Source organism: Seriola lalandi, unplaced genomic scaffold (assembly GCF_002814215.2).
Source record: "Seriola lalandi dorsalis isolate HSWRI2012SDOR001 ecotype SW California unplaced genomic scaffold, Sedor1 jcf7180002054920, whole genome shotgun sequence".
Taxonomy (NCBI): domain Eukaryota; kingdom Metazoa; phylum Chordata; class Actinopteri; order Carangiformes; family Carangidae; genus Seriola; species Seriola lalandi.
Genome location: NW_019525472.1, coordinates 283,923 through 297,399, shown reverse-complemented (window position 1 = coordinate 297,399; position 13,477 = coordinate 283,923). Strand labels below are relative to the sequence as shown.

Sequence of the window (13,477 nt, the reverse complement as noted above, 5' to 3'; positions counted from 1 at the left end):
CCCATTTTTCTAAACTTATACTCTTGCAATATACAGATGGTATGAAACTGAAAAGCAAATACCTCATTAGCTAAAACTGAAGTGAGCTGTCTTTGATATTCTCTCCAATCTCGAGTTTATATTAATGTAGAAAATGTAGAAAATTGATGCCTGTTATAAAAAAATGTTTCATAGGTTTTAACTTGGATCTAACCGTTTAATGGAGTATGTAAACATAAGTACACATTCTAAAACGGGCTTTAAATAAATACACAGAGTTTAGCTGGTGTTTGGGTTTGAGGAACAGATGTTAAAGCAGTTAAAAGTCATCCACAGTTCAGCCCACGTAGACTTTAGATGTAGTGGCTGTGAACACAAAAAGACACAGATCACCCCCCGCGCGAGCGGGATGAAATATAGAACCAACAGTCAAAAGCCTGTGTATATCTTTATTATAAAATTTATTGGTGGTCTATGAGGTGTCACAGTGGTAGCGTGGCCGAGCGGTCTAAGGCGCTGGATTAAGGCTCCAGTCTCTTCGGGGGCGTGGGTTCGAATCCCACCGCTGCCAAACTCTTTTCATTTGATGTACTCCACACATGTTGACAGAATTCACACCAGAATTCACACAATGTACACACATAAATGAAACGCCATTGTGATTTTTATAATAGTTTTAATCCTGTGGAAATTAATGGAAATGATAACGGTACAGTGGAGTCGCTGTGCATCATGGGCCTGGGCTCCTCCCCACGTGTCTGTGTGGAGCAGAGTCAACATGGTACCGACACCAGCAGACTTCAGCTGCGTTAGCTAGACGTCTCATCCTGTGCGCACCGCATTTCTGGACTGTCCTCACACGGATGAGATAGCTAAAACTGTACAGTGAAGTGTGCAGGTGAGAGCTAAATCTGTGCTGGATGCCGTCTAGGAGAAAAGACGGGTTAAACCAGGCCCCGATGACTGACTGTGTCTTATTTTGACTGGCTAGCCTTGCTAATGCTAGGCTAAAGTTGCCTGGCTAGGCTAGTTTGCAGCCTGTTAGCTAGTTTCGTTACTTATACGTTTGTTTACACGAAAGGGAAATGTTGAGCTTGCTGCTCTTTGTCCTGCTTCCTTTTACAGAAGTATGTTTTTGTAAAAGAATGAAAATGTAACCCACAGTGTGGCGCAGGCCTGTGACAAGTGGCTGGATGGTTTGATGCTAGCTTGCTAATGCAGCTAACGTAGCCAGAAACTTGTGCTTTTTTAAATAATAATAGCTTGTCAAAAGTTTTATAACAGTCTGACATTGCTGTTTTATGTCTTAGGTATTTCAGTGTCTGTTTCAAAGTGTTTGTATGAAGGGCAGTCATTTAACATGGATTACAGTGTGTTACATCATGTGAGTTTTACCTGGCTGTATGTGGTAGCACCACTTGACAGGCTGCATGATCATGGTCTTTCTGTTCATTATGTGGTTTTACTGGTTCACTGTATGGGCAGGTTTCATACAGATACAGTTTTCCTTAACACTCACACCCTGAAATACCCTGACAAAATGATATAGAACTTTGATGTAATCTTGGTATCCTGAATCACATTGTTCTTGTTAGTGCTCCAGCTGCTTGTCACCTGTTTTCTCTGTTACCAGTCTGGGTGGAGCAACTTGGTTGAATGATGGGAGTGCGTGTCTGCACAATAAAACCCTGTAACCTAGTGCTTCTTTGTTTCCAGGTTGGATCTTGTAGATCTGCTGCCGCTCCCCTCCTGTTTCATCTCCTCTCCCCTCCTTGCTCTGCTCACTTCAATATGGCCAGTGGGGATGACGATGACCCCATTATAGAAGAGGTATGTCCATAGGCTGAAGTTAAAGGATAAAGCTGCTGATAGTTTAATTCATACTGAATTTGTCCTGCTAACAAGTGTTGCCCATATGGCTGAAAGCTTATTCCTCTGTGCTGTAGCCCCCCTTTGTTGACTGTTTTAAACACACCAATGACTATATACACACTATTTCAGTAGGTGTTCATCCTTATGAACACAGACACTGTATTTTATCTGGAACTGGAAACGCTCATAAAGTATATATTAATCCACGTCTAAAAATAGTCCCCAGCAAATGCATTACTTATGATTATAGGTAGCGATGCACTGATAAATATAATTCTTCAACTCGGGGTATCTGCTGATTCATAAACATATACCAGTGCTCTCCTTTTCCATATTTTAATATCTGTATACCACACTGCACTGGGAGAATTTCAATGTAGGGTAGCATGAGGCCAGGGATTGCTGCTGAGGAGTAAATGAAAGTAAGAGATGGGAAAATATTTTGAGAACTATTTATACCCTTTATCCAATCAGGTCATTTTAATGAGATCAAGATCTTTGGCAAGAGGGGTTTGCGTACAGCAAAAGAAATAGGGCAAGAGATAGGACACACAACAAAACACAGTTAGTCTCACACTCTCACAAGCACATTCAAACAGCATCAGAAACAATCGCGGACATCTCTAAAAAGTCAAGACAATGGCTTTTTAGGAAAGGTTGAATGGGAACATTTACCAGTTCCTCAAACTGGTTTGTGTAGTCAGAGTAGCTTTTGATCAATGTTTCTGTTTCCTGTAGATTGATGTGTACCTTGCAAAAAGCCTCGCAGACAAGCTGTATCTTTTCCAGGTAAGGTTTTTCTTTGTTGGACTTAATGCTGATGAGTACATCTTCCTTTTATGAACAGATTCCTAAAATAGTCCTGATTCTTTTAATCTGTGCTGTGATTCATTTACATGTCATGAGTCACTTAATCAGCTTCATTGTCTTTCTGATACAGTACCCTGTCCGACCAGCCACCATGACCTATGATGATGTCAACCACTTAACGGCTAAAATCAAACCCAAGCAACAAAGGGTACAAAAGTCTATTTTCTTACTTTACAACCCATCAGTATAGAAAACAAGAATGTTTATTCATCTGAAAGTGTTTGTAATGTTTTTGCACTAATCACAATACAGGTGGAGTTGGAAATGGCCATCAACACAATGAGTCCAAACTACTGTCGCAGTAAGGGAGAGCAAATAGCTCTGAATGTGGATGGGACGGCTTATGACGAAACCAACACCTATTCAGTGTACGTCTACTGTCAAACCTCAGCTAAGATCTTAATGTGTTGCTGTATGTCTGCTCTTATTACCACTCGCATGTAGGAACTGTTATCATCTACACTTTCTGGCAGAGAGTTACATGAAAAGATCAATACCACTCTCGTATCTGTTCATTAAATATGAAGTTACAGCTAGCAGCTGCTAAGAAAGCTTAGAATTAAGACTCGAAGCAGGTAAATTATTTCTTGGCTGACTGGTTGATTGTCATAGCCAAGAAATAGTCTGGCACATAACCCGGCAAATTGTTGCTTGTACGCCACTTTTTGTGCGAATCAAACAAACAAAACATAACGTGTTAAGTAGTGAGCTTTATAGATCTTGGTATGTGGATTTTGTTACCTTTAGACAGAGCCAGGCTAGCTGCTTCTCCGTGTTTTCAGTCTTATTGCCAAGCTAAGCTAACCTTCTCCCAGCTGTAGATTTGTATCCTGTGAACTGACAATGTGAGAGTGATATCAATCTTCTCATTTAATTCTCAACAAGAATGCAACTTAGCGAATTTCGCGAAATGTCAAATTATCCCTCGATGAGCGGCTGCAAACTGCAAGTGAAGTTTTAGTTGACTTTTCTTTAGAAATGAAGCTGAGTCATTAAACTGTTCACTTTTCTTTTCCAGGAAAATGATGGACAAACAGACCTTCTCCTCCATCCAAGCCACTACCAACACCTCCAGATATGCTGCTGCTGTGTTTCGCAAAGGTCTGATCCAATAACCAGTGGTTCTGTAGTCCACTGTAGCACCATGCTTCTGTTTTGGTTGTTCTGACTTTGCTGCTTCTGCTTCTTGTAAATACACAAAGGTCACTTATATGTTCACAGAGTCCATGTGAATCTTTATCAGTCTTACATTTTCTTATCTTTTAGTGTTAAGTTACCACAATTTTACCATCTTTATCTTGAAGGTAACCAAATATGTCAATACGCTGGACTGTATGACACATAAACATGAGTCCACAATCATCCACTGCTGCATTATCACTGATCAAAACCAGGGTTTGGTTTCTGAATGTTCTATTATTGATGTCAATAGGTGAGCTTCACGTCACACCTCTGACGGGAATCCTCCAGATGAGACCCAGCTTCTCTTACCTGGACAAGGCTGACAACAAAACCAGAGAGAGGGAGGCAGCCAATGAAGGTGTGTTTGTTTGTTTTTAATCTGAACAAAGTTGTTCAGACAAATCAAGCCATTTAAAGATATTGCATTGCACTCTTTCTGTCAGTTTACAGACAAAATGAATCGAGTAATCAAGGCAATAATTGCCAGAATAATTGACAATGAAAACAATGGAAAGTTGCAAGCCTAAGCTCCTACAGCAGAGTTCACATGTTTGTGTTTCAGCACCTTATTTATTTATTTATTTATTTATTTAAAATACAGCTTTAAAGCTTGATGCTTTCATCAGCTTTGAAAAGTGTCTCTTAAAACCTTGTTACCAGATCTAGTTGGATATGAAGACTGTTATATGACCACAGTCTTCTGTCTGCAGGTGGAGACTCTTCCCAGGATGAGGCTGAGGAAGAAGCCAAGGCCATCACAGTGAGAACTCGTCCACACACACGTGAACTCACGATCACCTGGACTTCAGGTGCTCAAGAAAACCCATAACTGATCAATTTCCCGCCACTTTTTCACTCCAGGTGAGGTTTGCTCGTCCTGAGTCGGAGCAGGCCCGGCAGAGGAGGATCCAGTCCTATGAGTTCCTCCAGAAGAAGCAGGCGGAGGAGCCCTGGGTTCACCTGCACTACCACAGTGTCAAGGTATGGGGTATTGATAGGGTGCAGCACTGTCAGCTGACACCTTGCACATCTGATTACAATTCACCACAATACATGTGATGATATGTTATTCTATAGTGTGGCGAATTTAATGGTCACTGGTTCTCACTATGTTTTCATGTCTTATCTCATCATTTTTGTCTTTGCCATGTCACCTAAACTCAGGACGGTCGCTCAGAGCATGAAAGGCAGTATATGTTCTGTCAGTCGGTGGACGCCTCAGAGAACTCTGAGCTGGTCAAAACTCCTAAGTGAGTATAATGCATTTCATTACTTTGACTTGGAGTTGGGAGTATGATGGTAGTTGCAGTCTGTGCCGTATTCTTTTGATTTGGTAATGCAAAAGCCATTATTGTCTTCCCGGTCGTCCAGTATTCAATGTGTAATGTTCAGTCTCCAATATTAGGAATAAATGTCCAAATTGTTGCATGTGTTTGGTCCATGGTGGATGATGTAGATGCACTTTTAAAAAGTAATGATCTTCTACTAAGACTATGGACTACTAGTTCCCATGTCTTTATGTAATTCCTGAAGCTTTCCTCCTTACCTGCTCACTGCTCTCTCTGACTTATTTTCCCGTATTGTTTCTCAGGGAGTACCTGGCGATGCTGATGCCCCCCCTCACAGAGGAAAAAGTGTAAGCATTCCTCAATCTTCTGTGGGAATCGTAGATGTTAAACTGGTTGACTGTTCCAGAAATGAATCATTACCGTCATCTCTTTTTTTTTCGGACTTTTAGTGTGAAGCCTGTTGGTCCCAGTAATGTGCTGTCCATGGCTCAGCTGCGTACTCTGCCGCTGGGAGAGCAAGTGAAGACCCTGATGAAGAATGGTGGGTTTACATATGTAAACTGGTCAAGAAAGGAAACTGTTTTGGGGCAATGGAGAGACAATATTATATGTATTCTTTTTGATTGTTAAAACAGAAAATCTATTCCATTTTCACATGCAGTTTTTGTTTGAGCCAGACGGGGGTGACGGAGCATCAGTAATGATATCAGACCTTTGTGAAACTGTTTAAAACTTCTTCCTCGGCTACAGAACAAATGAATGTAATGTCGGATGCACTCAGATGTTATGTGGTGGCATTTAAATGACAGATCTGTTGCTTGGTCATGGCTTTTGCTAGTAGTCACCCTCTGTCAGTTTTCTTTGAACTGCATCAGATTTACAGCGATTCAATTTTAAGATCGATGACTGCCCTTCCTTCCTCTGACATCTTCTCTCATCTCATCTCCAGTCAAGGTGATGCCGTTCGCTAACCTGATGGGCCTCCTCGCCTCCGGCACAGACTCGACCTCAGTGTTGCGCTGCATCCAACAGGTGGCGCTGCTGGTTCAGGGGAACTGGGTTGTCAAGAGGTGAGTCCAAGCAGCTTTTATTTAACAGAATCCTTCCCCCTTGTGTGTGGAAATTCAATATGAAGAGTGTACCCATTGTTCCAGTGCAGACCGATTTTATTGTAAGGACTAATATCACATTTGAAATGTATAGATTAAAATAAGGATTTAAAGTTAGACCTGACAGAACCCACAAGAGGCCGTCGCAGCCTTCAGGAGAGAGTCTGTGTTATTTATAATTTAATATTTTCCACATTAAACACTGGTCTAGCAGCTGAGTGATGTTTCTGTGTGTGTGTGTGTGTGTGTGTGTGTGTGTGTGTGTGTGTGTGTGTGTGTGTGTGTGTGTGTGTGTGTGTGTGTGTGTGTGTGTGTGTGTGTGGTTTTTTTTTCTTAGTGATGTCCTGTATCCTAAAAACACCTGCAGTCCTCACAGTGGTGTCCCTGCTGAAGTGCTCTGTCGTGGCAGAGACTTTGTGGTGAGTTGCTGCCACGTCATGGCACTACTCCAAGTTAAACCAATCTTTAAGGCCCAAGATTTTAGGCCAGTTTAGTTTTGACTCAGCTGTTGGTTCCTTTTTTTTTTTTTAGATGTGGAGGTTCACTCTGGAGCGCTCTGTGATGAGAAAGGAGATTGCAGCCATCATCAAGGTAAGGATCACACATGACCAAAATACCACGTTTACCCAAAGATGGCATGAGAGAGAATTTTCTTAACTGTGAATCTTAATCAAGAAACCCCATTAGCATGTGAGTGTTTAAATCTTTGTTGTGTCTGGAGTGTTAATAACCTGGAAGTAGCAGAGTAAAACTGGAACTGTTTTAAGGTACACGACCTCAGAATACGTGCTGCCTTCAGCGCTCATTTCATGGCAAATTAGTCCCATGGGGTGTGACATACATACAGTAACATACAGCACATCCAAGGATGTTATTTGCGGAGGTGTCATAATTTCCCTTTGGTAATATCACTCGTTTCTTAGACTGGATTGTTCATTTGTGCCTGAAGGTGCAACTGGTTGGTTATTCTTCAAGTGTATTCCTCTGATTCATTTTACAGAAAAAAAGCAGGTACAGAATAAAGTCGTGGGTTGTTCAGAGGCAGAGCAGCTTCGTGGAGCAGGAGTGTCTTTGAACACTTGCTCTAGCTTGCTCCTGTCGCCCGGAGGCAGCAGTTGCTATGGTTCATTCAGGGAAACGGGACTAAACAAGTCCTTCCTTCTGTCTCCGTCAGCTTCCTCCAGAGGATGTGAAGGAGTTCTTGGAGCATGTGGCAACACCTCGGATCAACCGGGGCTGGGAGTTCCTGTTGCCTACTGATGTAGACTTCATTAAGAAGCACCCAGATGTTGCCCACAGGCAACACATGCTGTGGCTCGGCATCCAGAGCAAGTAGGTTACACTCAGAGAAGCAGGGGCATAATGTGTTTTAACTGAAGAAGCTCTACTATCTCACTGGAGTATTATTTCAATCATAGAAGTGCTAGTAAATGTTTCTCTTGGAGGATGGTTGATTGTTAATCAGGTTTTATTTGTGCCAATCTCTTGTCTCTTTTTCAAAGGTTGGAAAAGGTGTTTAACTTCTCTAAAGAAGACTTCATGCCAAAGAATTCCCCTCAGCCTGGTGTGTATCACCTTGTATTTGTAACGGCCAACTGTTGATAATAAATAACACATTAAACGTTCAGCAGAGATGAATCTTACTGGAGATGATGTCTGTGTTGTAGAGCCTGTCCATGTCAGCGGAGAGCAGCGTCTGAAGATGGCTCAGGAGCGAGCACAAGAAAACCAGTCGTCCCTTCAGAAGGACCTGGACGCCAAAAGGGCAGGAGGCGGTTTCCACATCAAACAGGAACCCGTCAGCGACAAGGAAGACGAGCCTATGGACACTTCCTGCCACCCCTCCTCCTCCTCCTGCATCCCCAATGGCTCTGTAAACGGGTACCCCAGTGCCACCTCCCCCGGCTTCGATCACACTAACGGCAACACGGCGTCCCCGGAGCTGCAGGAGTTTGTGATAAAGACTTTCAGGAAGCATTTTGTACTGACGCTGAACGAGCTAAAGAGGCTGTTTAACCTCCACCTGGCTTCCATACCGGCGGGACGGAGCGTCTTTCACTCCATCTCGGACCACATGCTACAGGACGCCATACTGCTCTGCCACTGCAAACAGATAATGGTGCCTGTGAGTATTCGGGCAGGACTTCGCCTTTTTATGGTCAAAATGAAGGATTCAATCGAAATCCTTCACACTGGATGCATCTAGTTTCCTCCCTTCTCTCAGTCTTTGTCTCTATGAGCCTAAACAGTGAAATGCACACTCTGTTAAGGCTGTGTTCAGACTGGCAGTGGTCTGGCAAAACATTGTTGCGGGTGTGTTGCAAAAGGTGTCGATGATAAGGTGACTAAGCAAACACCTGGAAATCGCGGTTCAAGGATTATCAGGCATCAAAACTCTGCACAGCATTTAGTTGTGCTTTGAGGCAGGAAACAAGAAGTTTAAGTTTTCACAGCAGCCACAGCTTCCTCTGTCTTGACACTCGGCCAGTAAACGGTGGCTTTAGCTTAATGAAACATATTAATACAAGGCACGTATAATGTGTAGCTGGAGTTGGGGAATATAGATAAAATGTTGCAGTACATTGTAATATACCACATATTCTGGAAAGTCGATGAAGAAATTCTTGTGCCAATTTGCTTCTGTTCTCTGCCTGATCATCTCTTTTTTTTTTTTTTTTTTGAATTTACACAGACGGTGCACATTAATCAGCTTCTCTGTAAATGTGCCAGGCAGATGGCTAATTCTCATGAAACGACAGATAAAGTTATACAAACACGGGACAGCAGGTTACCAAACTGACTAGTGCAACAAAATGGGCGTGTACCAGTCAGTGCACAGATCGTGCAACACAACAGGAAGAAGTGAGACACGCACAACAATACCAGTGACCACATCCACTGTTGAGTACATGCAGCAAAGTCACTGAAATGTTGAGCAGAACATAACTGAGATGTGGTAATGGCTCAGATATACCCCAGTGTCAAACATCTGTTGTTGGGGCCATGTTTTTTGTTTTTTTGCTGAGATGGACTCAGAGACCACATCTGAGCAGGAAGTAGAATGAAGTGATCCCCCGTTTCACCTGCACGTCAGGTTTTTTTTTTTTGAAACGCAGAGATTACTGTCCCCTTTGTCTTGGATGAGGAGCTGCTAAAACTCTGGTCTGTGTCGGGGTCAAACTGCGTGGGTGCTGCATAAGGTGGTTTTCTCTCTAGCAGCTCAAACACTGCTATCAGTTTTCTCATGAAATAACGACATTAACGGTTGTTTTACTTGCAAGCTTTGTTGCCTGTAAAGGAGCAGGTGCACTGAAGTAATGCAGAAGTGGTTCTCAGGTTCCACTCAAATTCCAACAAGCACCTGATACCTGTGTGTGTGTGTGTGTGTGTGTGTGTGTGTGTGTGTGTGTGTGTGTGTGTGTGTTTTTTGTGTGTGTGTGTGTGTGCTCTGTGTGCTCTGTGTGTTTGTGCTCTGTGTTTGGACTAAGGCTGCTGTTCGGAGGATTAATATAGTTATATGTGGTCTGTTATCAGTCGACTTTTAATCGGCTGTCTTTTTGTGCGGTGTTTGCTCGCAGGGTGTGGAGTAGCGTGGTCCGTGCCACATCCTCCTGTTTCATCAAGCAGCCAGGTCTCCTGCCAGGACCAGCCCTGTCCTGGACTTAGGTCTTATACCATGTGTATCCCTGACGTGAGAGGATTTCAACCACTGTGGGGGAGGGAATGGCTGGCTGCCATCTTTATTATGCAACAGATTATTGGCCTCAGAGCAAAGCTCATTACTGCCGAGGCGGGGGTTAATCCGACAGGTTGTTTGCAAACGCAGGCAGATCTGGAATCAGGTGACTTGTTGTTTATGTCACTGTATTAATATTGTCTGGGTGTCTGACAGTTCTTAGATCAGTTTTGAGTCAGTGGGTTGTTTCTGGAGGGTTTGGGCTGCTCAATGTTGATCCTTCTGGTGGTCGGCCTGCTCTTGTTTTGACTCTTCGACAAGAGATCCAAATAAGTGTCTGAGACAAAGGAAACTAGTTTCCATTTAGTTCTAATTTGTGAACTGTTGAATAAAATGGCTTTTGCACGCTTGGATCAAGGTTTTGATGAACATGCGTGCTTTATTGTGTTTATCATAAACACAGTTCTGCCAGTCTAAACAACCTTTTGGTTTGACTGCTGAGGTCAGTCACTTTTCTAACTTTGCTCCTTCCTTCTGATTGTAGTTTCCCGCTCAGAGCACAGCAGCCCCCGACGAACAGAAGGTGTTTGGTTTGTGGGAAACTGGAGAGGATTTCGACAAGGTAAACACTGATAGCATCACTTTTATCACAACATCCTTCTCGTCTCTCTGTACTTGCAGCTGAAAGGCACCACAAGCCACACATCACTTCAGCGATCAGTGAATTTCTCATGAATTTCAGAAACCACACGAGAGCCACGAGAGCTCATCTTTGACCTGTGTTGTATGACATTTTGTGATGTATGCTTATTTGCTCTTTATCTTGCGTACGTATGCACAATATAAAGCTACAGACAGCAGACGGTTGAGTTCAGTGCCTCTAAAGGTCACTAGTTTGTTTGTTGTGGTTTTACACGAGTGGAGGGGGGGTCATTTGTATTTCTTCACATCTGGGAGTAACAATAACACTTTGGTTTGAGGATTGAATAAACAAAATCTAACGTGTTAATCGTTGACCTTTATATGTGCTGATAGGCAACTTTTGTTATCTTCAGACACGCTAGGCTAGCTGTTTCCCCTTTCCAGTCTTTATGCTAAGCTAAATCTCATCTCCTGCTGCCTCTAGCTTCGAATTCAACAAGCGCACGAGAGATGTATCGATCTTCTCTTCTAACTGTAGTCAGGGAAACAATTACCTGATTTCCAAAATGCTGCACTATCCCTTTTTAAATGAATTGTTTGATGTGTTTGCTCCTGCAGCACCGTCGGCTGCTGTTCGACCTGTTCTCAAAGAACTACCGGGTCAGGAGGAACATGATACAAGCCAGACTGGCACAGGAGTTTGGAGACGTCAATAAAGCGGACATTGACCGGCTGCTCAAGGTGAGAGTGGTGACGAAACTTAAATTGCACCTTTTTTAAGGAACTTTTAAATTTTATTTTTTTCTCTCTCTCCACTGATCTAACGTCTCTCTCTGTTGTTCCAGGAGTGCTGCAGCAGCCACGCAGGGATGTGGTACCTCAAGGGAACGATACAGTCCTGACACTGAGATCCTACCTCCTGCGGTCACCGTCAGCCAATCAAATCCTCTCCTGAGTGTCCAGTGGGAGGGCAGTCAAGAGAGATGAGAGCCAATCACAGCTCGCCCCAGCTCTGAGGGCGGGCGACTGGAGGACAAAGATGTCAGCCGTCTGCTCTGCTCAGAACACGAAGCTTTTCCCGTTTCAACTGAAGCATCTCTGACGTTAACGTGAGCACTCTGATGCTGCACGGAGGATAGAAACTCCTCACATACTCACACTGACAGCTGGAGAATCTGAGGGGGAAATATGAATATTAGGAAAAAAATGAAGAAATGGCAAGATACATATACGGTTTATCAGTTGATTTCTGGATTTATGACCTCATGTTTGATTATTTTTGAATTAAACTTTTCCCAGATCAGGGTGGTGTTTACTACGGAAAGCAACCGTGGCTCAGAGTGCTTTCATTTAACTTAATTAAATTTTGCCAGAGAAAACACGTTTTACTGTATTATCAACAAAGCAAACATTGTTTAATGCCTTGTGGTTAAAAAAAAAAAAAACCTTAAACCTGATTTTATTTTTTTTATTTTTTTATCCATTAACTGACTCGGTTAAAGAATATCAACTGAACAGAGTATTTATTCCACCCTTAATCCACAAATGAAAGGGGAGAGCTTTAAAGATGGATGAAGTGACGTGCTTAATAAAAATTAAAGCCAATAGGCGGGGAAACGTTGCCAAACTCCTGAGTCGACAAATGTGAAACAAAAGGGAAAAAAAATTATGCAAAAAATCTGCAAAAAGTCCCTCATGACTTATTCTCATGTTGTTCAACTGAAATCACTTTGTTTTTGGCAATCATGGACCTGGACGCTGCTACATCAAATGTGGCTTTTCCCACATTTCTGTATTATTTAGTCAAACATTTGAGAAGAAGTGGATTAAAAGCGTGATGTTGAGGTTTTGTTTTTCCTGGTTGAATGTACAGAGTTTCAAATGGTTTTCCTATGTGAGAGAAACTTGAGTGACTGATTTTGACAAGAGCCAATAAAGATGCAACTTGGAATAAAGTTTTGTCATAAATCTGTTGGGATTGTCGTACAAACATAGTGGAATGGATGAATGGTGTCTATGGACTGGATATTGGCCCAGTACAAACACTGGACCGTCGTCTGGGTGATGGGGGGAGTTTGTTGCTATGGATACATTGGTTTATGGCCATGTGCTGCTATCTTGAGCCTCCATCTAAAGTGCCTCTGCCTCTCAAGGCATTCAGGACAAACTCCCACCCACTCATATGATGAATTACAGGAACAATATCACTTAGTTTCACTGAGATACTTCAAGACATTTAGACCTTAAATCTGAAAGTGTTCTTCATTTCAGGCTAAATTTAGAATTTCCTACATCAGAAAATGACAGTTGTATTTTTTTTTTTTTCATTGGTTTGTTACTTTGCTCAATAAACATTGTTATGTCAACTTGTTTTGTGAGTTGTTTTGTCATTATTATAGATGTCGGTGGTGATATGAGATGAGAATGATTTGACTCGAATGTGCCTGAACAGCAGCTCAGTAGAAACTGGGACATTTTGCCTCGTACATCCCTCGACTAATAAGGTTAAATCTTTATTTTCTATTAGTCCTTTTTTGTTTGAACAGATTGACTGTAATACTCATGTTCGCTGCAGACTGTTGTTTAAAGGACAACAGAACAAAACAGACTGTTTTTATGATGTTAAATCGGCTTGGGCGATATCCAAAATGTAATATCTCGATACAGTCCAGCCCAAATATCGCGATATATGATAGTATCGTGAGTGGGTGAGGGGTTATAATATAATTACATTGTTGTATCTTATTCTTCAGTTGTTTGCGTTTTTTTTTTATATTACACAATTATATTATTGTAGTTTATGTTTCAGAGTCGGACTCATCAGGTCGGACTCCAAAACTGCAGCTTTTTTTTTTTTT

General features: G+C 42.2%; 1 protein-coding gene and 1 non-coding gene across 2 annotated transcripts; both read left to right on the top strand.

The window, feature by feature from the left end:
- Window positions 1–468: 468 nt before the first annotated feature.
- On the top strand, window positions 469–550 carry trnal-aag (transfer RNA leucine (anticodon AAG)). The gene has a single exon. It is a non-coding gene; the product is annotated as a tRNA-Leu (tRNA).
- A 186-nt stretch (window positions 551–736) lies between these two features.
- Window positions 737–12,985, top strand: polr3e (polymerase (RNA) III (DNA directed) polypeptide E). The gene is made up of 21 exons (XM_023431314.2): window positions 737–877; window positions 1,696–1,809; window positions 2,590–2,640; window positions 2,792–2,869; window positions 2,974–3,089; window positions 3,740–3,822; window positions 4,154–4,261; window positions 4,614–4,663; window positions 4,765–4,884; window positions 5,068–5,153; window positions 5,495–5,539; window positions 5,642–5,733; window positions 6,142–6,262; window positions 6,639–6,720; window positions 6,833–6,892; window positions 7,476–7,633; window positions 7,804–7,865; window positions 7,969–8,426; window positions 10,522–10,599; window positions 11,238–11,360; window positions 11,465–12,985. Exons 2-21 carry the CDS (start codon window positions 1,771–1,773, stop codon window positions 11,519–11,521), a joined length of 2,067 nt encoding a protein of 688 aa, XP_023287082.1. The 5' UTR covers window positions 737–877; window positions 1,696–1,770; the 3' UTR covers window positions 11,522–12,985.
- Window positions 12,986–13,477: the final 492 nt, after the last annotated feature.

Coding starts and splice junctions, on each gene's coding strand:
- polr3e (XM_023431314.2), top strand. CDS start 1,771: ATGGCCAGTGGGGATGACGATGACCCCATTATAGAAGAG. Junction 2,641..2,791: donor ACAAGCTGTATCTTTTCCAG/GTAAGGTTTTTC, acceptor TTTCTGATACAG/TACCCTGTCCGACCAGCCAC. Junction 10,600..11,237: donor CTGGAGAGGATTTCGACAAG/GTAAACACTGAT, acceptor TTGCTCCTGCAG/CACCGTCGGCTGCTGTTCGA.